The sequence below is a fragment of the Medicago sativa genome, chromosome 5 (assembly GCF_051527215.1).
Source record: "Medicago sativa cultivar Bolivia chromosome 5, Bolivia_mono, whole genome shotgun sequence".
NCBI classification, from domain to species: domain Eukaryota; kingdom Viridiplantae; phylum Streptophyta; class Magnoliopsida; order Fabales; family Fabaceae; genus Medicago; species Medicago sativa.
In genome coordinates this window covers 80,608,467-80,633,265 of record NC_140753.1, presented here as the reverse complement: position 1 = coordinate 80,633,265, position 24,799 = coordinate 80,608,467, and the positions used below count along the sequence as shown (strand labels likewise).

The window sequence follows — 24,799 nt, the reverse complement described above, 5'->3', positions numbered from 1 at the left end:
AAAGGCGAATGTGTTGGCAGATGCTTTAAGTAGTAAGTCTTTGCATATGTCTTCCTTGATGGTTAAGGAGTTGGAGTTGAACGAGCAGTTTTGAGATTTGAGTTTGGTTAGCGAGTTGACGCCGGATGGTGTGAGGTTGGGAATGTTGAAGCTGATGAGTAATATTTTGGATGAGACTAAGAATGGTTAGAAGGAAGATTTGGAACTTGTGGATCGAGTGGTGTTGGTTAATCAGGGTAAAGGTGTAGACTTCAGATTAGATGAGATTGACGTTTTGATGTTTCGTGATCGAGTTTGTGTACCAGATGCGCTTGAGCTTAAGAAGCGGATTTTGAACGATGGTCACAGGAGTAGTATGAGTATTCATCCAGGAGCGACAAAGATGTATCAGGATTTGAAGAGGTTGTTTTGGTGGCCTGGAATGAAGAAGGATATCGCAAAGTTTGTTTATGCTTGTTTGATTTGTCAGAAGTCGAAGATTGAACATCAGAAGTCGTCGGGTTTGATGCAACCGTTGTTTGTACCAAAATGGAAATGGGATAATATCCCTATGGATTTTGTCGGAGCGTTGCCGAAGACTGTGAAGGGTTTTGATTCGACTTAGGTGATTGTTGATCGGTTGACGAAGTCGGCACATTTTGTTCCTATCAAGACCGGTATGTCTGTGGCGAGGTTGATTGAGATCTACATTGAGCAGGTTGTCAGGTTGATGGTATTCTTTCTAGTATTGTGTCAGACCGAGATCCGAGGTTTACTTCTAAGTTTTTGGAGAGTTTGCAAGCTGCTTTGGGAACTAAATTAATGTTGAGTTCTGCTTATCATCCCCAGACTGATGGGCAGACAAAGAGGACTTTTCAGAGTTTGGAGGATTTGTTGAGAGCTTGTGTTTTGGAGCAAGATGTCAGTTGGGTTGAATGTTTACCATTGATTGAGTTTACTTATAACAACAGTTTTCATTCTAATATCGGTATGACACCGTTTGAAGCTTTGTATGGTCGGATGTGTAGAACACCATTGTGTTGGTATGAGTCAGGTGAAAGTGCATTGTTAGGACTGAAGGTCGTGCAAGAGACTACTGAAAAGGTTAAGATAATTCAAGAGAAGATGAGAGTGTCTCAGAGTAGGCAGAAAAGTTATCATGATAAAAAGAGGAAGGACATTGAGTTTCAGGTTGGTGATCCTGTGTTCTTGAGAGTGAATCCTGTAACCAGTGTTGGGCGTGCTTTGAAGTGTCGGAAGTTGACTCCTCGTTTTCTTGGACCGTTTGAGATTGTTGAGAAGGTTGGGGTTGTAGCGTATCGGATTGCATTACCGCCATCGTTGTCAAATCTTCATGATGTGTTTCATGTGTCTCAGTTACGGAAGTATGTGTATGATGTGTCTCACGTGATTCAAGTGGATGATTTGGAAGTAAGAGATAATTTGACTGTTGAGACTTGGCTAGTTAGGATTGAGGATCGCGAAATGAAGCGTTGCGAGGCAAAGAGATCGTTTTGGTGAAGGCGATTTGGGTTCGACCAACCGGTGAGAGTGCTACATGGGAATTAGAGAGTAGGATGAAGGTTTCGTATCCGAAGTTGTTTCCTTCAGGTAATTTTCGAAGGCAAAAATTCTTTTTAGGGGGGAGAGTTGTAACAACCTGATTTTCGCTAGATTTATTTTATTAATTGTTTATATGTGTTTGTATGTGCTTGTTTGCGATTATTTGTCTTTGGGTGTATTTTATCCGGGATTGGTAGAGTTTAGCCTATGAAGGGTATTTTAGTCATTTCGGACTCGAGGGTATTTTGGTCATTTTATTAAGGAAGGAAATTTTAGTAAACTTAGATTTGGCATTATTTAAGTATTTTGAGGTGAATAGTTTCTTTTACTGAGACTAAAGGTAACTAGTAGTAATTATTTTTGAGATGGTAATAATTAGACATTTTACTAAGTTAAGTGAGTAGTAACATTTCTAATTAGATGTGAATGTGTTAAGCCCATTAAGAGATGATAAACCTAACCCATTTTAGTGGTGACTATAAAAGCTTAACTTAGAGAGAAACTAGGTTAACATTTCATTCATACTCATAAACACTAAGGAGGCTAGAGATAGAGAAAGGGTTAAAGAGAAGTTCCAAGAGGATTCAAGCTAGGAGTAAGGGGGAGTGAAGAATTAGCTAATCTTTGTGAAGAAAAGAGGTAAGGGGGCTAGTGTTTCTTCATAATCTTTAAGTATAATCTCTTTTCTACCTCAATTCATAAGTGCTTAATTGTGGAAAGTGGTTATTGTGAATTTAATTGATGAAATTCGTGCTCTTATTTTAATTTTATGTTTGAGTATGTGAATTTGATGATAATTAAGTTGTTGATGTTGAATTTACAAGCTTAAGATGTATAAATATGGATGCTTTGAGTTTTTGCTCAAAATTGGTGAAGTACGATATTGTTGTTGTTGGATTGTTGATGAATTCATGGTTAATTGATGTTGTTGTCGTTATGAGATGTTGTTGTTGATGATTGATGCCATGGGTATTCATAATTATGGAGTTGTGCTGTGAATTGAGTTGGTGTTGAGAGTTTTTGTGAAAAATGGGTGAATTCATGAATTGTGTTGAAATACTATTTGTTTTCAAGTTTGCTATAGTTTTGAGTGTCTTTTTGTGTACCTAAACGTATAAACAATCTTTGGGAACAAATTTGGATGTTGGAGATCAAAATTTGGGTTTTGGGGTGAAAAATGATGTAAACCCTTAAGAAATTATGCAGAACAGAAGACTGTTCGCTTAAGCGAGCTGTAAGCGAGCACCAAGCGAGTACTCACTGTGAGTTGCTCGCTTGAGCGAGCAAGCTTCACTTAAGCGAGCGAGCCCTATTGCAGCACCCTTTGTTTTGTGTTTCGGGCATTCGGAGGCCGATCCGAGCTTTCTAAAATGCTTCTTTCAACATGTTTACTTGTTGTTTTTACTCTTTAACCTACTAGAACATCTTATGAATTGGATTGAGCTTGATTTTATGAAATTGAACTAAACCTTTTGAAAACGTCCAAGAACGTCGATTTTTCCGAAACTCGTTTTTCTCAAGGGAAAGGGGTAGGGTTAAGGTTGTTTATTGAATACATGATTTGTAAAAGTGGTTGTGAATGGTTTCAATGGGTTTTAACTTGTTTTGCTTTGAAAATGGAATTCTCTTTGAAAAATGATAAAGTGAGATGAACTTTGTGAACTTTGTGATTTTGTCGCATTTGGCCGGTGAAACGCACATGTATACACAACTACACTCATATGTGATTTATGTGTATACATAGTTGAGGCATTTGAGTTTGTTTGCTTAGTTTTGATTGAATTACTACAATTGTTTTTAAGTTGTGAGACGATAGACGAACTTTGTCGAAATTTATGTTTAAGACCGGATAATTTCCAAACCTTTTTGTGAATAGTTTGATATGATTATATGAGGATGTGTGAATGATTAATAGGTGTTGAAGATGGTGTTTATCATAGTGTGATATACTTTTCTCTTTTACTTGGATTATTTGAAATTATATGAAGTTGTTGATTTGTAATGATGTAGTTGATGTTGATTAATGCATATATGTTAAATGGTGGTGATATTATTGGTGAATGCATATATTCTAAATGATGGTGATATTGTTGGTGAATGCATATATGTTAAATGATGGTGATATTGTTGGTGAATGCATATATGTCAAAATATCATTACTCTATGTTAAATGATGGTGATATTGTTGGTGAATGCATGTATGCAAAATGAAGGTGTGATTTAGGATATTATATATATATATATATATATATATATATATATATATATATATATATATATATATATCCAATGGAGTTGAAAATGATGGTGAGTTTATTGTTGAACATGTGCATGGTGTGTCATATGTTCATGCATCATAAGTCTTAGGATGTGTACATCTAGTGGAGGTGATTTAAGATATTTATATTCAGTGGAGATGATATGAATATTTTGTATTCAATGGTGATATGATGTTCTGTTGGCATCATGAGGTGATGACCTTTGTTGGTGATGGTATCACATGCATGTAGGAGTCGTGTCTAGGAGCATTACATACATTTGGTGAATTTGTTAAATGCGTCATATTTGATTATGTGTTGGTTGTAACACCCCAATTTTTAATATTAGTTTATTAGATAATATAATATTATTATTTTTAGTAGTAGTGATTGGCATGTTTGGGTGGGTTTTTTTAGTTAATTGGGATAGAGACATTGGACTAATAAGGGTAGTATATATATAAAATAGAGCTTTAATTAATTATAATAGTTTAATTAAAAAGAGATTGAGAGAAAATAATTTTTAAGAAGAAAGTAACATTTTTGGTGAGAATAGGGAAGTGAGGGTGCAGATAGTTAATGTGTCTAAAGTTATTTGTGAAAATAAAAATAAATAAAATCTGAATTTATTAAAAAAGATTAAGTGAGAAACAAACTCAATTGGTGGTTATAAATAGATGGGGAGTTTTAAAGAATTTACAGTGATCAAAGAAAAATAGGGTTGTGGAGAGAAGAGGCAAGAAAGGATATCAAGGAGAACCTAGAGAAAAGTTTTACCGTAAGAAATCATCAAATTCTACAAACTAAGGTAAGGGGAGTCTTTATTCACCATAAGAGTTGTATGGTGAAGGGTGTTGTTTTCTATTGATCTTTTTTTATGTGTCAAAGTGTGAAAAAGTCATTAATTCGCGATTTAAAATATGATGTTTCTCTATTCTTTACCATCGATGCTATTTTAATGGTTGAAAAATTCTAATATATTTTATTTATAAAAGTACTTGAATTCCTTCGAGTTACCATGGTACAGTTTGTTGTTGGTTCTTTATCAATCCATTCGACACGACACACATGGTTTTCACTCCTGAACATTACACTGCTATCTTTTGGAACATGAGAAATTTGTATATATAAGTTATCGTGTTGCCTCCAGTTTGCTAGATGAATCAATTTTATCTTGGCTTCTTTCTTCATCTATTATTTATTATAACTATAATTATAATTGGAGGTGATTGTTTCTTTCTGTTTGTGAATCGTATATATGTGTGATAATGGACAAAAAATTTGGTAAACAAATAACAATTTAATTTGCTTCCATGTGCATGTAGCTATGAAATTTTGCGTCAAATTAGAATTGACATGTTTATAATTCTGCTCTTCTGTCAACGTATAAATATAGTCGCATACTTTTGCATATGAATCCTAGAATTGGGAGCTTCTTATAGTTTATCATGAGTGCAATCTATACTACCTTTTTTTTTAGAGAATGTGCAATTTATTCTACCCTAATTGTATATATTTTAGTCGATTGCATTGATGGGATAGGATGTCTAAAGAAGTTTAATTTGTGAAACAAATAATAATGTGAAAACAATGTATTATTTTAAGATGTGTGATTTAAAGATGTGTTGTATAAAGATGTGTTATTTGAAGATATGTGATTTAAAGATGTGTTATTTGAAGATGTGTGATTTAAAGATGTGATATTTGACGATAGTGCTATTTAAAGATGTGTATTTGTCGAGTCATATCAAGATGTGCATTGTCGAGTCATTACTTGGTGTTCATGCATTCATGGATGTGATTTAAAGATGGGGGATAAATCAGTAACATAACTCTGATATCCAAAACTGGTATCACATGCATATAAAGTCGAGTTAGAGACATTGCATACATAACTGTAGGTCTATTTGAAGATGTGTAATTAAAAGATGTTATATTTTAAGATGTGTAACTATTTAAAGATGTGATATTCGATGACGTGCTTCTATATGAGTTTACGCGAATGATTTGTATTTTATTAATGTCTACTTGATATTCTTAAATGTTGTTGATGCTTATATGTTATTATAAGATGTTGATTGATGCCTATTTGATTTTTATTAAATGAAATTTTATATTTAAATGTGTATACTATATGATTGTGATGCATACATGTCTAAATGTAATTGTTGTGTTCTTTTATCTGAATCTATACACGTGTTTATGCATATCTTATGTTGAATATATTCTCACCCTCTAGTGGTGGACCCTTGTGATGTAGATTTGCAGGAAGAAGTTTAGTAGCTAAGTCTCTGAAGATGGCTTTGGAGCCTACTCGTTTACTTGTCGTTTTTGGGAGTCTTTATCGAGTTGATCTGTGACACTAAAGGGATGGCTTTGGACATCTATCACATCACATCTTGGCTGCCGGCAAACATTCGTTCCATTATAATTTTTTTCACAAAAATAGGTGGTCTATCGTAAGAAAAAAAAATCCCTAAAAATAGTAACGACAAAATTCTTGACTGAGGAATTGAATTTCGATCTATATTCTTTTGAAGAACTTCAAGCAGATTACATAGAGTGTGGCTTCAAATTTAAAGCTCATTAAATTTTCTTCACAAAAATCATAAAATTTGTAGTCTGTTGTAAGGGGAAAAAGTCCTAAAAACATAACAAGCAAAAATCTTTGCCGAAGAATGAAATTTACAGCTTATCAAATATAGAGCTATTTTTATTCAAGGACTTATAGCATATCCAATATAGAGTGTCTTTCAATTTACAGCTTATCAAATTTTTCACCAAAATCCTATTCAATTTTTTTCACAAACCCCAAAATTTATAGCCAAAGAATGAATTTTTGAGCTATTATTTTTTTGTTTCTTACGTAAGGGTGCCTGCAAATACTCTGCACTTTTTCTTCCCCAAATATTTGGTATACAGTAAGGAAAAAATTCCTTGAACTCGTATCGACAAAAATCTTGACGGAGGAAGCTATATCTTATTTCAATGATTTCTAGCACATCAAATAGACCGTGTCTTCCAATTTATAGTTCATTCATTTTCTTTTCACCAAAATCCTCAAGTTTGTAGTCTTTTTTTTTTGTAGTGCGAAATTTGTAGTCTATCCTAAGGAAAAAAATGCCCTAAAACTCAACCAACAAAATTCTTGACGGAAGAATGAAATGTTAGATATTATTTTTATCTTGGACATGTAGCACATCACATAGAGGCTCCAGGCAAACATTCGGTCTATTATATTTTTTTTCTTCCCCAAAATCCCTCAAAAGTCAAAAGTCAAAAGTCAAAAAATCTTGATGGAAGAATGGAATTTTGAGCTGTATTTTATTTCAAGGATTTTTAGCACATCACATATGGTGTCTTCCAATTTACGGCTCACTCAATTTTCGGCACTAAAATTCCAAATAATGAAATTTAGTGCTATATAATCTATATAATAAGGAAAAAAAATTCCTAAAATTCAAACCAGCAAAAATGTTGTCCGAATAATGAAATTTTGAGCTATTCTTCTCCTCTGACTTGTATCACATCACATAGAACCCTTTAGAAAATCATTCGATTCCTTTTATTTTTCTCACCGAAATTTGTGGTTATAGTAAGGAAAAAAAATTCAAGAAAGCGTAATGACAAAAATCTTAACAAAAGAATGAAATTTTGAGCTATATTTTCAAGAACTTCTAGCACATCACAAAGAGGGCGTCTTTCAATTTACAGCTTATTCAAATCCTCCCACCAAAATCCCAAAATCTATAGTATATAATGCTGGAAAAAAAAAGTCCTAAAAACTGAACCAACAAAAATCTTGGTTGAAGAATAAAATTTTGAGCTATTATTTTTATCTTGGACATGTAACACATGGCATAGAGGCTTCCGGCAAACATTCGGTCCATTATAATTTTGAAGATGTATATTTGTCATTTGTAACTCTTTGAAGACAATCATGTTTTTTTTTTTTACCATGACGGTCTTATATTGAATTAATAACAGTTTTGCTTACTGTATAAAATTATAATACATTTTGGGACATTGTTAACCCCATTGCATTGCAACATACTCCCACTAGTAATAGGTACATGTGGCTATATACAATGACAAAAATAACAATCACACTCGCACTCAAAAGATGGAACATGGGTTCCACTTGAGTGACTTTGAGTTTGGTAACTTTTAGATGAAATAGAGGCCTTAAATTTCCTTCTATAATTAAAGATAATCCATCGTTCTCTGTCTTACATCAGAGGAGATCTTTGCTGCTGAGTATTCTTACGGCGTAAAACAATGTGAAAATATTTGGAACTTTTTCAACACACAACCACCACAGAATTAAATGGCATGGTTAAACTTGACGTGTTAAAGGCAGATAATAGAAATTTATCAAACGGAAGAGCCTTCCTGCCCTCCTCCTAACTTGGAACATCAGCTAAGGGACTGTATCGTGGCCAAAGCACTGCATTCAACAACAAAAAGTAATTACGTTGAGTCATACCATACAAACAAAAAAGCATCGAAGTGAACATGATAAGACCCTTTATAACTCTAAAGAGCTTGAAAGTATGAGCGACCCTCCACTCTTCTTACACCATTCTTTCCCACATAAAGTTGCTTCTAATTTCATGATTAGCTTCAACTACTATTTCCACCCACCCCATCTAATGACACCGTTTACTTTCTAAAAACATTTGCAATTTTCATTTTCTAAAATATCTGTTCATTTTCAATTTAAATTTCTAATGATGAGTTGAAAGATTCATGTAGTTAACAATTGTGATAGAGAGAAGATGGAAGGGAAGCTATGAATAATGCATTTTAAGAAACAATGAGAACACTGTTTTGCCATTTTCAAAAGTTTTAAAAGAAAATGGTGAGAAAAATATTAAATCTAGGCTTATATGTGTGATTAGTCCTTGCAGTTTGACCATTTTTTGGTTTTGGTCCCTGCACTTTTTTTTGTTTGGTTTAAGTCCCTGCATTTTGGAAAAAATTTGTTATTGATCCCTCTGTTAGTTGACTGTTAAAAAAAAATCAAAATTAACGGAGTGCCACGTGGTCCAGTAATATCATGCCACGTGGCACACTAAAAAACAAAAGTTAAATAATAAAAGAAATCAAATAAAATAATTGTTTTTTGATTATTATTATTATTATTTATTCAGATTTAATTAAAAATAAAAATACAAAATCCTTATAATGACGGATTAATCGTGAGGCCAAAATCCTCAATAGCAATACCACAAACGCAGAAACGCGACGGCTCTGTAATAGAAAATTGATTCTGCAGAAACGCAGTTCAGTGAAACGTAGCTTAAGTTGGGTTTGTGGATAATTGATTTTGCAGAAACGCGGCTACGTGAAAACGAAAATGCCAAGTCAAACTGATGAACGGAAAAGCTCAGTAATCGAATTCCCAGAAATGCAGCAGCATGGTGAACAACAACTCAAAATGGGCAGAAACAACGAAGGAAACACAAATAGATAAATGATAGTGAACAGAAACGCGAAATAGAAATAGCCCAAAAAATTCATTGAAAATCGAACAAGAACAGGTTGGATTTTTGGGTTGAAACCCTAAATCCACTTCTTCCCCTTTCTGCAAGTTCAATTGTTTTTCCCCTTTTCTTTCGTGTTTGATATCTCTTTTTTTTTTTTACTTTATTATTTTTAATTAAACAATGATAATAAAACACAATAAAAAACATTGTTTTATTTGATTTCTTTTATTATTTAAATTTTGTTTTTAGTGTGCCACGTGGCATGATATTACTGGACCACGTGGCACTCTGTTAATTTTGGTTTTTTTTTTTAACAGTCAACTAACAGAGGGACTAATAACAAATTTTTTCCAAAGTGCAGGGACCTAAACCAAACAAAAAAAAGTGCAGGGACCAAAACCAAAAAATGGTCAAACTGCAAGGACTGATCACATATATAAGCCTTAAATCTATATTCTCCTATGTTTATTAGTTTAAGTGAAAATGAAAACAGGAAATATGAAGAGCAAACGGGCCTAGATTTTCCTTTAAGATCCACCATTTTAGTATTTCCTTTATTATGGAATTTGCATCCCTGCCTGCAATCCACATCCGAATTCAAGACTCGAATCGAATTGTTCAGCCTTATTCTGTTGTGTTTTACACCTTTGTTCCATTCCATGTCATGAAGCTTAGTTCAGCAAATGCATCAAAATTGACTGCTATAAAGTTAATCCTTTCAAAATAAGAAATAAATTTGAAATTAAATAAATATGTTCGGAGAAAGACATATTTCCTGGATCACTAAACCAATTTTATGAAAAGGGATCATATACTTTATATAGATAAATCATTGAAAAAATGTAACAAAACCTGTATGTTAAACTGATACTGTCGGGGTCCAGTAGGCCAATTGGATAAGTTCTTTCATAGATATTCTTCACAACTGGAACTTGATTCACTCCATGTTCCTTCATGATCATTTGAGCATGATAAAGTTCCATATCAGGAGTAACTGTACATGGTACACTACATATTCCTCCATTTAAAACACATAATTCAGAAACTAAAATCTCCTGTAAGAGGAAGAACCAAATAGTCAGATATGTAAAGCCACAATAAAGTGGTTTAACTTGGCACTTGCTTAGCAGTATATATTGATATAGTAAAAGGCCCCACCAAGATATGCCATGAGCGATTCTGACTCATTTGAGCTGAATTGAGAAATTAGTGGCCAAACATGTATGCATGAAATCCACAAGGCCCTTTTAAGTGTGTGCTTGTGCTTTCTAGTTTACATTACATCTATAGGAATTGACATTTTTTATATCTACATTTGGGTTAAATGTAATAAATGTTGGTTTCCAATCAATGCCAGGTTAAATTTGCAGTATCGTCAGAACTAGGTCCAATCTATTATCTTATGTATCATCAAAAGTATCTATCAACCACAAGTAGTGGCATAAATTTAGCTTACAGTTGTAAATATTCTAGGTTGCCACGAAGGTTGCAAAACTATATAATAATTTCATATCAAACTGAGATTAAAATTTCTTGTACCTTTCGATTTTCGCTTCCAGACTTTGCCGATTTTCCAAACGCTCGAATGTCTCCAAGTGTCAATAAACCAATCAAAGTATCATCAGTATCAACAATTACTGCACAAGACTGTTTCTCTGCGAGCATGAGATCTATTACTTTAGTAAGCGGTGTGCACATTGAAACCGTCACAAATCTTGTCTTCATGGCTTCCGAAACTAATGTTCTCCTTACATAATTCATTGTTTCATCATTATTATCCTCTACACTACTTGAACTCTCCACTTGACATGATTTACTCAAATATGACACACCTTCAGCAGAGGTATTACCAGTAGATAACTCAATTGATCTACAAGAAGATATTTCTGGAAACGGAGAAGAATTTGAGTTTTGTATCTTCAGCTTTTCTTTATCCCTTTCATCACCTCTCTTTGTCTGTACAGATGAAATCCATGAAGACAAGCCTACTGCTCCAAGTAGTGGTAAAACAATCCGATAGTCCTGTGTCAATTCAAACAGAAGCAGAACTGCAGTAAGTGGTACTTGGCAAACACCTGCAAGAGTCGCAGCCATTCCAACCTGCAAAAGGAACTTTGATATGATCATCCGTGCCACGCCAGCTTCTTTTCCTGAACATTTGCAAAAGACAAATGATATAATATACTGGAGCTTTCAGTCTCTAACCCTTTCTAGGTCTTTTTTCAAGCTGAAACATATTCTTACAAGTCTTATTCTGACCCAACAAATCAAAGTGTAGCAGCATTCCAGCATAGACAACCATACGCTGCAACATTAAATAGCAAAAGAATTTCCAAAATTTGTTTTGAACTCTGAACTGGCCAAGGAAGTTGCTTGGACCATAATCTAGTCCCACATGATATGAGAAAATTTTCTTCCATGTTACTACTATATATTACAGACATGTTAGTCTTGGTTAGTGTATGGTTTCTTCATCCTGGAAGATACTATCAAGGTTAAACCCTCCTTTTTCTTTATCATGGAAGATGCTCTCAAGGTTAAACCCTCCCTTTTCTTATTTGTTTCAAACAGTTTTCTTTTTTTAATGCTTTAAACTTCTGTCCTCTTGGTTTTGACATTTTGCTTGGTGTTATATAGACACCTTCCAGTTAAGCTTTGGCTGATGTAAGTGTTGACCCAATACCGTTTTAGTTTGTTTTGCCAGTTGTCGTGAAAGTCGGTTGTAGTTTTGAGCACTAGTTTTGTCTCAGTTGGCATCTGACCCTAATCCATTCTGAATTCATAGATTTATTTTTGTATCAAGTTTTATCGTGGGTGGAAATGCTCGAATATATAAAATATCTTGATATTATTTTATAGTATCTTGGAATATCTCATAAGATTAATTTCTTATCTTATAGGATTAGTTCCCCATCTCAAAATATCTTAGACTACTCCTATATTTCATAGTTATTATCAAGATAAGTTTCCTTGTGTAATTAGGATTTGGAGTCTTGTATTATTAGTTTAAATATATGCCAGTGCTTGGTTTTTTGTATCATCAAAACATCAATCATATCATTTACTGATAAAAATCCCAAGCAATAGAGAGTAAACCTTCAACTAAGATAAAATGCCAAGTTATATGCATGAGAAGCTTATTTCTCATAAAGAAAAGGAGAACCTTCAACTAAGATAACAAGATAATATATTGCAGGATTCTCATAAGATAACTGAAGAGAAAGGCTTAACGTTAAATTAGTAAACCTTATGGCGCTTGTCTAAATTTAAGAATTCTAAAATATTCAAGAATTGTGAACACTGCAAATATAGGAATCCTCCAGGAAAAGGCTCATTTGTATATCCAAGGAAGTGATCTTAGAAAGATCAAATTGATCTCCCACCCCAAAGAGAAGAAAAACACGATGGTACCAAGAAAACAAGAAATACCAAATAAATAAATAAATAAAAGCAGTACGTACCAGCCCATAAGCTTGTGGTGATGCAACTTCCAACAGAGAGAGGTTAATCACAGGATTAGAGTGAGCAACAGCGAAAGCAATTAATTTTCCATAAGCCATACCAGTTGCACCACCAATAAAGAGAGATGGGGCATAATAGCCTCCTACTAATCCGGAAGCACGACAGAGAGAAGTTGTAACTATCTTGACCGCTATTAGCTGAAGCAATAGATCCGTGGAGAGACCTTTGACAAAGGGTCGAGATTCTAACAAAATGTCAACATTCTCAAAACCCCAATAGAGGATTTCAGGATATAGCAATGCTATGAGGCCTACAGATAAACCTCCCAGTATAGGGAATGAAGCTTTTGGCATGCCAGTGGCCTTGTGAAGATTGTCAAATAAAGTGAGCATATATGATGTAGACCAAGATAGGGTCAATGAAACGAGGCCACATAAGATACCCAACAATAAATACAGCGGGAGCTCTGAAATGAATTTGAATAATCATATTATATATATCAGGTTTTGTTTTGTTGAAATTCAAAATCATGATATGAATCGGTAAGTTACTTACCAGCAGGAGAACGAAAGTCGTAGTCTGGAACTTGAAAGGCAGGTTCAGAGCCGAGGCCAATCTCAGAAATGACAGAAGCAATGACAGCACTTAGAATAACAGTGGAAGTAGTATTGGTAAGGGATAAATTAGAAGAATCAGAATCAGAAGGCCACAAGACAGACTCAACAGCGAAGAAACAACCAGCAACGGCAGCATTGAAACCAGCAGAGAGGCCGGCAGCAGATCCAGCAGCTCGGAGGGGAAGGAGTTTGGCGGAAGTGAAAAGAGGAGTGGAAGCAATCCATTTGGCAATGGAATTTCCAATGTCGACGCTGGGACCCTCAGGACCCAAGGAATTACCAGTGCCTAAAGTAATAGAAGCTGCAATAGCCTTTAAGAAAGGGCGGGAATTGGAATTGGAAAGAAGGTTGAGAAGAGAAACAAGAAGACCTCCAAAAGCGGGAACAAGTATTACCCTTTTCCATGTTTCTTGAATAGGCGCTTCTCTCAACCATGAGGCACCTCTATCCGGAATCCCATCCCACAACAAATCACGAATTTCATGAACCTGCATATTGATATTGATCACAAATCACAATCATCATACTTAAAAAAAGAAAGGCAAATCAATGAATGAATGAATATATGAAAATGAATGAACTTACAACATTGTTGAAGAGCACGACTGCAACACCTGTTAAGAGACCAACCAAGCATGAAGATATTATTCCCGAATTACGAATCCATTCAGAAGAAGAAGAAGACGAAACTCCTTCCTCAACTTCTCCTTCTCTATCTTTGCTATTGTGAAGCGGCACACGACGACACCGACCATTAGTAGTTGTGAAGTTGGCGTAATTCTTGTTTGAGGAAGAAGAAGAAGAAAGGAATCCCGAACGTGTTACTGTTATTGCAGCTAGATGATGATAATGCCAACTACTTGGTTGAAGAACTCTCACTCCGACTCCAACCGCACATCCTAAGCCACCCATTATTCCATCTTCTTCCCCCGCCATTCCACTATAACAACAACAACTCATTTATTTATTTATTTATTTATTTATTACTCATTTCATTTACTCAATTACTTTACATGCTACAAATTTATTTGAAAACTAATTTTACATGCACCATAATTGTATCATTCCTAAGTGTTGTTGTAATCCTTGTTATATACTCTCTCCCGTCTCAATTTATAAGGAAAAAAACACAAATTAGGGAGTAATAACATAAAAGTTGGTCTTTTTTCTTATATTATGGGACAAAGAAAATGAAATTTTTTTTGCTTATAATTTGTTTCAAAATGAGAGTATCTTTTTAGCAAAAATAATTTGTTTCAAAATCAATGTCATGTTCGCTTTTCAATGTAAACTTTTACAATTATGTCCTCTAATTAATGTTGTGTACACTACTTTCAAAGTCATATATTATACTTTTGTAAGAAACACCCTCACAGTTATTAGGGGTAGTTTAGTAAAATGGTTGTCTTTTCACAACTTTTTTGCCTTTCTTAATATATGTGCAGAAATCTTAAGTGACATTTATTTTAAAACAGATTAACCGTCTAAGAATCGGATAATTTGCGACTTCAATTTTATATTCCTTTATTAAATAAATTAACATTGAAATGGGAAGCCATATTCAGAAGAACAAGTTAGAGAAACGGGGAACAAGGAAGATCACACTTGCCTTTTTGCTTTTTCTTGCAACCTGTTTTCCTATGTTTTCATCACCTTGCTTGGAACAGTCCGATAATTATATGTGAAGTTGCGAGTGACTTTAGTTAATAAAGGGTCATATTAACCGGTGCTTCCGGGATACTGGTTAAGGAAAAAAAATGTTTTAAATTAAAAGTAATACTTTTTAAACTTTTAATGAATTGACTGCACAAATTTTAATGTGATATTTTGTAAGTAGTTAGTGACTAGAATTCACCTATTTCAAGATGAATAAGTGGATGTCTAAGATTCGAACCTCAACCCCTGCATATAACAATGCATGCCCCTGCCAACTGAGCTATTTACAGTAGAAACTCTTTAATTTAATACTCGGTAAATTAATAAGCTCTCTAAAATAATAAATTTGTCCGGTCCCGACTTGGGCCAATGTAAAAAATTGAAAAACTTGATAAAATAATAAGATAATAATTTTTCGGGAGATCCCTTTATAATTTTCGGTCCCAAGAAAATCATAAATTAATAATTCATAGAAACTGAAAAAAAAAAATATAGTAAGAATACATTGAACACATTTGTTCCTCTTGTTTACATTTACTGTACTTCAAAAGTCATTATTGATTTCCAATGCATATGAACACAGCAGTTACTAATTTACGTTGAGTCCCAAGGTTCGCTGTAACGTAATTCTAAGAGGCATAGACTATTTGCCTTTTGTTTGGTATGTACAGTGTAATTACTTAAAAACTCTTTAAATTAATAATTATTAATTTATCGATAAATTAATAACTCTTTAAATTAATAAATTTTTCCGGTCCTGCCATTATTAATTTATAGAGTTTCAACGGTATGACATGTTGTATATGTAGAAGAAAAAAACGATACTAATACTAAAGTTGTCTAATCAATACAACTTACATTGCCTAAGACTCTGTTTGGGAGTGTCTACAAGTGAAGGATGGTGACCAAATCTGTATGATTAACATATTTTAAATTTTGAGTATTATAAACAGATGAAAAAGATATGAAGAATTTTTCTAAATCCTAAAAAATCCTAAAATATATTGAGTCTCCCAAATCCTCCATTAAATTGGGATATGAGAGACTATTATTCCTTATTTTTCTCTTTCCTCTTTCCATTCACACAAAACTCTCTCCACCCCTCGCCTCCTACACTTTCACACAGATCCTAATGAAAGGAGACCAGTTATTTTTGCAATAATCACAATAACCGAGTTAGATACAAAAAATGGATCGTGAAAATGTAATATTCACATACCCCTCGCCACAAGTCACGTGACACACACAAGCACATTGCTTAATTATAGCATTGCTTAAATCTTTTAAACAAAAAATATGGGAGGGGGGAGGAAAGTTATTTCACTTTAAAGCAATGCATGGCTCTGATAAGAGCTTCTAGTGGAACTTACATATCACCTTTCCGTGCTTGTTGAGATACACCAAAGATGGGTTTCAAAGTATACACTAACACTGAACTAAAAAGTTTCAAAATAGCATTTGAAATGAGGCTAATCAACTATTGATAAAAAAAACAAAAATATCCCGCGTTGGAAAAATAGAGGGCAGCAGTCATCGTTGCATCTTCCCCACAGAGTGCAGATAAATTGAAACGGAGACAACACTGTAAACATATTTAACAAACTCTTATTCAAGAGAAAAAGAGAGAACAGAGGATTTATATTATTTCAAGCAAGATTAGCAGATGAAGCATTGGGAGCTATTGCCCCATGGCATGCACATAAAAATGAGGTGTTTCAAAATCTAATGCAAGTTGTGATTAAGAGCCAACAAAACCCTCCGTAGTTTTTAATATTTCAATTTCAGATGAATTGATGTGATAAAATGATGTTCTCTGTTAACCCCTATTTGATGCATGTGAAATGCGTGGTCATTGGCAGAAAAACACAACCATAGGACATGCAAGCCTGTTCATGATATAATTAACAACTTACATTGTTCCAAGGAAGAAGGCTAGGGAGAGATGGAAGCCAAAAAGGAATACAGAAACAACTGCTGTTAGAAGCATTGCCACTGAAGTAGAATACACCTGTGTAAATTGGAACTTAATCATAAATTTGAGTCCCATTTCAAATTCTTGTGCTAATAAAAATGATATGATAATCAAATAAAATATGAAAAAACAATCATAAACACACATATAGAGTGCATTTGATGCTAGTATATTATACTGCAGCTCCATACAAATAAATAAAGGGATGAAAAAATAGTAAATGTGTTAATATGTTGTTACGAAAGATAAGAATTTATATTTTATTTAGGCTTAATTGCACTTTTGGCCCCCTATCTTTCCAAAAGTTGCGGTTACAGCCCCTTAACTAATTTAAACACAAAACAGCCCCCTAAGTATTGAAACTGTGGCGGTTTTGGCCCCCCAAGGCCAAAAAAAAAATAAAAAAAATGACACGTGTCACCTTACTTAGGGTGCCACGTCAGCCTTGGGGGCCAAAACTGCCACAGATTCAATACTTAGGGGGCTGTTTTGTATTTAAATTAGTTAGGGGGCTGTAACCGCAACTTTTGGAAAGATAGGGGGCCAAAAATGCAATTAAGCCTTTTATTTACTATATTACTGGTGTCATTAAAAAAGATAAGCATGGTTTGTTACAATTTGAAAATCACAAACGTCTATCCCTATAATTTTAATCAAAATTACATAAAAAAACACTTCATAGTTTACACATGTTAGCGCCATATAATATTAATATGTTCTTACAATGCAAATGCTACAAATTGCATTAGTTTTCATAAAAGCAAAAGTCAAAAGAGAGAAAAACAATGGCCTCATGTAAGAATATACAACTCTATTCAAAGAATATCTTGTACGGTTTTATAGTCATTTGAGTGTTTCTAAGATGAGCAAGCATGACCTTAAAATCTAGAGACAACCAATAAAAAGTTTATTCTGGAACTAGCATGTATGATATATGAACTATTCCAAGTATAAGAAATGTGATTGATCTTAATTAAACTATTGGATTTTTCAAATTTCACAGTCGTGTGTAAATATTCAGTCATACAAATATCATATTATACAGTCATAATCTCAATCTTACCTTCACAATGTTGTCAGCGTATTTCATTACCATTGATACAGCAATTCCACTGTCAAACACAATAAGAGATCAGGCGACTCAGATAATTTTTTTTTTCTGTGCAGTGGTCAGTGGAGAGGCACAGACGAGATATATATATAGAGAGAGAGAGAGGGGGGGGGGGGGAGGGAGGAGGAGAGAGAGAGAGAGAGAGAGAGAGAGAGAGAGAGAGAGAGAGAGAGGGAGGGAGGGAGGGAGGGAGGGAGGGAGGGAGGGAGGGAGAGAGAGAGAGAGAGAGAGAGAGAGAGTAGTTGAAAATTGAAATAAGGACTATGTCATGTATTTTGCAGTTGGCCCTTCTGAGATTTGCATATTCACAGTTTAATCAATAATATCAAAACTAAATGTTGTTTTATCTCTTTTGATTCCCATACATTAAATCACAAGTAACCATCATTTCAGGATGAAATAGAAGAAGCCAGAAATGGGAAGAAATAAATGACTAAATCACGCTACAACTTCTCCACTCCATCACATGTCAAACTTCCCCGCCTCATTATCCCATATCAGCCGACTGGATCTCAATCCAACAACTAGATAGTAATCAAGGAAAATCCCCTAGCCTTCAAGAAATTTTATAAATCTTGTCAGTTGAGATTTACCTGAGTGCATGGTTGAAAATCATGAGAAAGGTAATGAACGAATATCCATGAAAGAATCCCCTGCATATACATCATAATATAAGGAATATGGCACATAGTATCGGCGGGACATTTTAGGCCTTATAATTTCAATGAAAAAGAGTATTTTCTATAGATAACACTTGGCCCTAGGCTTGGTGTTATCCAAGTTTAATGAGAAGGAATAAATTTATGCAAAAAAATACATGACAAAATAGGAACTAAATAGTTAGAAAAGACCAAAATAAACTGCAAATGTAAAATCTGAAAGAAGGGCTTGAATTACTTGTTCACCACTGCATCAAAATCTTGAACCAATATTGCAACAGCATTGAAGCCCATGCCAAAGACATACAACCAGAAGTTTTGAACATTTATGTTCTGTGAAGGGCGCTTTTTGATAATAGCCTGCCAATATTTAAAAAATAAAATAAACTAAGCCATGATTGTTCACTAAGAACTCTTCTTCAATGCTATAGTAAGACTAAGAGAGCTCAAAAGTGTTATTCTAAGCAGACTGGTGGATGTATCCTTTGACCAATCAAATTATTGTATGGCAGTGCATAGGCAGAATTAAAAGGATTTGAATTTTAACAATTTTTAAGCAGAATATTCCATCCAGTTTTAATATATTCCATGAGTCAAAAGAAGTCAATAGCACACAGTAAAAATATGGCAGTGCACAGTCATTCAAGAAACCTCAACGGATCAATGTAACTGCTCTCAATTAAAATCACCTCAGTATATACTCCTGCAAAACCACTCAAGAGAGCCATGACCTGAAAAGGAAAAGCTCATCAAGATCATATCAACCATAAATTCAGTCTTCACTACGTTATATTTCTAATATGAGAGTACCACAAATGTAAGAAACTCACAATTGCCATCACCCAACCCTGAACGGGAGTTTGGAGAACATGATCAGAACTGAAAAACAAAGTCAAACAAATTTAAGAATAAATAACCAAGAAATCAAACTTCTACCATATTTCTATTTCATCATAAGAAGTGCCTAAATATGAGGGGGGGGGGGGGGGGGGGGGGGGGGAATAGGTGCAAAGGATACCAGATTGATATGGTGTATCGTCATAATGTGATACAAGGATGACCAATAATCTCTTATTTTGACAGTGCATAATATTCAAGGATGGCTATTAATCTCTTCAGTTAAAAAACACATTGCATATAAATTAATACAAACAGTCTTCTGAAGCCAAAGAGCTACAGCCTACGGGTGCATAAACAGATTGCTTATATTAATTTTATCTAGTACCGCGGTCCACAAAAAATCTTTCACCTTACTTGGAGCTGTAACCGTTAGAATATTAGGATTAATAATTCTTTAGAAGCCTTATGCATGATACTCTTAAGTAAATGTGCTAGGGTTAAACTGGTTGTACTACATTAGTACTTGACCTAGAATATTAGCAGAAGTAAGAATTAGATTAGCATTTTGTACACATCAAACCATCAGAGTCATGATATTGTTCAGAATTCATTTTCTCCCTTTCTCTCATTTCCACCTTTTCCCTATAGTTTCACAAGTAATCTTTCAAACAATGTCAAATTGATAAAGGACGGAAAGTAGGATTCAAAATTTGAAACTGTGAATAGATTTGCAAAGCCTAAACATTGTAACCTTTTCTCTGGTAAAGTAAAAATGTGAAAAACATTAAAAGATTCTATAGGTCTGTTGAAATTTGGGGCCTAACTCATCCTTACAAAACCGGCTTGCAAGGTGAGGATTGCCTCCTCTTTATATACTCTTCTCAAGAGTCTCGTCTATCCGATGTGGGACTTGGGTTTTTCCCAATACACCCCCCTCACGCCCAGCACTCTTTGGGCTTGGTGCGTGAATAGGTTTAGGCGGCCCTTGAATTCGACAAGCTCTGATACCATGTTGAAATTTGGGGCCTAACTCATCCTTACAAAACCGGCTTGCAAGGTGAGGATTGCCTCCTCTTTATATACTCTTCTCAAGAGTCTCGTCTATCCGATGTGGGACTTGGGTTTTTCCCAATAAGGTCAAAAAATCAATAGACCCTCTCAATCATTCAGATATCCACTAGGATTGTAAAATCTGATATAGGAGCCCAGGTAATAAGATGATAAAGACTAGGGAAAAATGTCAGAAAGAAAAAATGCCTCTATGCAACAGTCTTGCCAAAACCAAATACAAGAACCATAAACTATCAGAAAAATCATGAAAACAAAAAGGCTAGGAGAATGCTTTGATCGTCAATAGTATATATGGTACATTAAAGGATCGGTTAATTGAATACCACATATTTTCTAGTAGCGATGATGCTTATTCTTTACAAATTACCTATCATTACATATGATTCATTTGTTTTTAACATCAGTGCTTGTGCAGAAACAGTTCGTTGACATGTATATTAATAGATAAAATCTATAGAACAACAACATGAACCTAATAAGATGATCGATATACTAATAGAAAAGTGATGGATGGAGAAATGGCATGCTTTGGATTAGTCTTACTTAGAATTCAACTGAGCTGTAGTGCACCCGGCAGTTAGTAGAACAAAAGCAGCCCACTGAATCTCACTCAACCTGAAATGTAACAGGAACACAATGCTAAACAGCCATGTTCAAAGAAGATTCCATAACACAGTGCAAAGGATGGAGGGGATGTTCATACTTTTTCTTAAGTATAATTCTGTAGAGCACGCCTGTAGTGATAATATTTAAGTTCTTTAATATCTGATAGCCAGGAGCATCTACATATGCAAAGATGTAATACTGAAGCAAGTTTTTGACAAGGTAAAGTGCTGCTGGGATAGGATAGACTATAACTTCTTTTAATGATGCAGTCAACTTGTTGTGCTCGGTGACGCCTTGTGTTCTCCATGCATTTGCCAAGGCGATGAGGGAAATAGCACATTTTAAAGTCTCAACCAAAAAGTTAGCAGTAGTAACGCTATAGTCATACTTGCCAGCTCTCTTGGACCAAACGATTAGAATGGCTTGGGAACTAGTAAGAATAGTCAATGCAAATGTAACCAGAGACCTGTGAAAGAAAATATGATGATTAAGAAGTAATTAAGACGAAATGAATGAAAGAAAAATGATTGTTACTAATTAATTACTTGCGCTTCCACTGTGGTTTGATCCTGTTTATGTCAATTTTGGGTTCTCCAATGGAGGAGGCAGAAGGGACAAATGAATATGATTCTTCAAGGTCGTCCTTGTCCTTCGCTGCCTCCACATCAATATCCTCCTAATAAATAACAATGCAAAATATATCATATCAATCGAAGAAATGAATCAAAAGAAAGGAAAAACACTGACCTACCTGGTCTTTGATTTTCCTGTAGTCCATTTTAGTTAGTATCGCAAGAAAAGAGAAGAAGAAGAAGAAGAAGAAGAAGAAGAAGAAGAAGATCGATCTACAGACAGACACTTGAATTCGTTCAAACCAATTCTTTTTCTTTTTCCAATTCAATTCAATTCCAACACTCAGATAGATAGATAGATCTCGCTCTCACACTCTCTCCGCTCCCTTTCTTTTTCGCGTTAAACATCTTTTATTCTTTTTATTATTTTATACCAAAATAAATTCAATTACAACATTTGGGCCTGGATCAACATTCCTCGACCCTTTTCAACTATTTTTACTTTTTGCACCCCACATCTCTTACTTCCACTTCTTTCTTAATATATCTTTTTTATAAACATAATTTTAAGTGGGTTTGCTTTTCAAAGCTCGTCAAAACTTACAGAGTGGTCACAAATATACTTAAAAATTACTTGTCAATGATATCCTCACATCCACGACGGAAGTTGAACACGTGCTCTTCATTGATTATTTTAATAATTTATTAATTGTATTTATCATAATAATAATCAATTGATTAATACTTATTCATTCTACTTCCAATTGTTTTATCAATTGCTTGACCATATATATATTTTCTTATTTAAATTGTTTGGTGCATCAAGCAAGATTCTATCTTCTTGTATTTAGATTAAAATTTTGCATCCTAGAGGCTCAATAAAATCATAGTATTACCATGGTAGTTGTTCATGTGCATGTTCAGCAGGTGCAAGACAATAAAACATTAATTAAGTACGTAGGTGTGTGTTTAATTCTGTGTAATAGCAAAAACTGAGTTTAATAGAAATATTTTTCCGTTTTTTAAGCCAAATATATAATTCTTACGATCAAATTACGTTTTATTGCACCACGAGCATATTTATGTAAAGAGAATTAGAGCTTCATCTACTACTATATTCTTACATAAATCATTGTAACGTTGAAGATCAAGTGTATTGGAGCATCCACGGTGTAAGAAAGAGATACATAGATAGTACTAATATAAATAAGATTCATGTCCTTAATTATAAGGGGCAACCAATGAGATTCAAACCAGTATAGACTATCTTAAAGACTCATTTATTAATTAATTTGGGACTTGATTTAGGTCTCATGCATGTTCACCACCCAAGTTGAATCTTTTTTTTTTTTTATAGAACAAAATTGATTGTAATCTTTTCTTTTTTTCTAATATAATAAAACATATATTTTTTATTATATTAGAAAAAGAATGAAATATTTAATTTGAGGGTTAAGAAGGTAAGGTAAGGTAAGAGTAATTTTGGCAACAAAAAATAGAATATAATAATAATAATAATAATAATAATAATAATTAACAATAATAGCAAGAGACAGAGAGGTGATGAGCAAGCAAGAGAAAAGAGAAAGGGTGTAAAGGAAGGACCCCACAAAAAGGAATAAACAGGCTGTGAAGGATGATGCATTTCACCATATGATTGGTATTAGTATTAGCATTAGCATTAGTATTTCTAGCTCGCTAGGTTGGTTTGGTTTCGGTAATAAGCAAGCACGCAGCAGATACATACCAACCAACCAATCAAGCATCCATATCATGAGCTTCTTACCAACAAGTAGAAGTGGAAAGGGGTCTCTCCCTGTGTCAACCAAAACCAAATTAGGAGATGCTGCTGCTGCTGATGCAGGAGGCTTTATTCGCAGACGCCTATCAACTTCCTCTCTCACTGCAGAAACAACAGCAGCATCATTTATTCCCAGATCCAAGTCGTCATTCTCATTCTCATCCATGGGCGACTCTATCAGAAATTGGTGGACCTGGAGCTGGGCCTGGATCCTCTCAAGAAAGCCTATCTTTGCAACAGATCTTGAAATGAATGAGCAGGAAACCAAGTTGCTGACTTCCCGTGATAAGGGGAGTTGGAAACATGTTATTTGCAGGATGAGGTCTGAGATCAGAAGAAGAATCACCAATTCTGATTATTACTACGCACCTCTTCCTCAAACCATGTCGGCTTACACACAATGAATCATTCATCCAATTGCAATTGCAATTGCAATGCAAGGAGACCACCATTCTTTTTTCTTTATTTTAATTTGTATGCATATATATATAAATCCAATTATATATATCCTTAAGATCAAGTCAAATTACGTACGTTTGCTATAGTCTACTTCTGCAATTCCTTTGTTTCTTCCTTCTGCTTATATTTCATGTACTGTTGCCTGCTTGTCCATCATAACGTGTGAGGACAATCTCCAACCAAAGGCTAGCTGTACGTATGTAGTAATTAGTAGTAGTAGTAATAGTAATTACAAACATTACATTATTGATTGCAATTCTCTCTGTAATAATAATTGATTGTTTTGTGGATTATATTATTTTATAAATAATGCTATAAAATTATTTATTTATTTACCTCATCTAATGGTTGGAATATGAATGGTGCTATAAGGGCTTCTTTGCCCTTCAAAACAAATAAATAATTTTTTTTTTGTCTTGTCATAAAGCAAAATTTATTTTGTTCATAACAAATCTAAAATATGGCACATTAGCCAAGTAAATTATACCTTTGCCATATCAATCGAAAAAGAAGAAAAAGTAAATCATACCTTGCATAAAGATAAATGAAATCTAATTATCCAACTTTCCTTTCTTAATTTTTTTGTTTAAGTAGGGACATAAAAGTTCACAAGGGCATGGCAAGTCTCATGACTACGACTCGAGAAGAAAAAACCTCTCAATATACTTATATATTATTATGCAC

At 34.2% G+C, this 24,799-nt stretch overlaps 3 protein-coding genes across 5 annotated transcripts; 1 reads left to right on the top strand and 2 right to left on the bottom strand.

The window, feature by feature from the left end:
• Window positions 1–7,710: 7,710 nt before the first annotated feature.
• CLC-E (chloride channel E) lies at window positions 7,711–14,299 on the bottom strand. Of its 3 annotated transcripts, none has more exons than XM_085710483.1 (6): window positions 13,954–14,299; window positions 13,307–13,856; window positions 12,751–13,217; window positions 10,829–11,389; window positions 10,142–10,344; window positions 7,711–8,247 (listed from the first exon to the last, which is right to left on the bottom strand). In XM_085710483.1, the coding sequence occupies exons 1-6, from the start codon at window positions 14,278–14,280 to the stop codon at window positions 8,217–8,219; spliced, it is 2,139 nt and encodes a 712-aa protein (XP_085566609.1). In that variant the 5' UTR covers window positions 14,281–14,299; the 3' UTR covers window positions 7,711–8,216. The 3 variants fall into 3 exon arrangements, with proteins under 3 accessions (XP_085566609.1, XP_085566611.1, XP_085566612.1); XM_085710485.1 differs by having other exon boundaries at window positions 10,142–10,239; XM_085710486.1 differs by lacking the exon at window positions 10,142–10,344.
• Window positions 14,300–16,174: 1,875 nt separating this feature from the next.
• Window positions 16,175–22,257, bottom strand: LOC146925599 (CMP-sialic acid transporter 2-like). The gene is made up of 11 exons (XM_085710482.1): window positions 22,035–22,257; window positions 21,829–21,959; window positions 21,381–21,749; window positions 21,221–21,292; window positions 19,597–19,645; window positions 19,456–19,497; window positions 19,005–19,126; window positions 18,701–18,760; window positions 18,060–18,108; window positions 16,938–17,032; window positions 16,175–16,606 (listed from the first exon to the last, which is right to left on the bottom strand). The coding sequence occupies exons 1-11, from the start codon at window positions 22,059–22,061 to the stop codon at window positions 16,555–16,557; spliced, it is 1,068 nt and encodes a 355-aa protein (XP_085566608.1). The 5' UTR covers window positions 22,062–22,257; the 3' UTR covers window positions 16,175–16,554.
• Window positions 22,258–23,443: 1,186 nt separating this feature from the next.
• Window positions 23,444–24,408, top strand: LOC146925598 (uncharacterized). Its single transcript, XM_085710467.1, has one exon. It carries the CDS (start codon window positions 23,509–23,511, stop codon window positions 24,058–24,060), a length of 552 nt encoding a protein of 183 aa, XP_085566593.1. The 5' UTR covers window positions 23,444–23,508; the 3' UTR covers window positions 24,061–24,408.
• The last annotated feature ends 391 nt before the right edge of the window (window positions 24,409–24,799 follow it).

Excerpts from the sequence above, each read along its gene's own strand:
- LOC146925598 (XM_085710467.1), top strand. The coding sequence starts at position 23,509 with ATGATTGGTATTAGTATTAGCATTAGCATTAGTATTTCTAGCTCGCTA.
- CLC-E (XM_085710483.1), bottom strand. The coding sequence starts at position 14,280 with ATGGGTGGCTTAGGATGTGCGGTTGGAGTCGGAGTGAGAGTTCTTCAA. Across the intron at positions 11,390-12,750 it reads CACCACAAGCTTATGGGCTG|GTTGGAATGGCTGCGACTCT; the intron begins GTACGTACTGCT and ends TTCCTTTTGCAG. Across the intron at positions 8,248-10,141 it reads AGTATCAGTTTAACATACAG|TGCTTTGGCCACGATACAGT; the intron begins GTTTTGTTACAT and ends TGTTGAATGCAG.
- LOC146925599 (XM_085710482.1), bottom strand. The coding sequence starts at position 22,061 with ATGGACTACAGGAAAATCAAAGACCAG. Across the intron at positions 19,498-19,596 it reads AGGGTTGGGTGATGGCAATT|GTCATGGCTCTCTTGAGTGG; the intron begins GTGAGTTTCTTA and ends TTTCCTTTTCAG. Across the intron at positions 18,761-19,004 it reads TTTGATGCAGTGGTGAACAA|GGGATTCTTTCATGGATATT; the intron begins GTAATTCAAGCC and ends ATGTATATGCAG.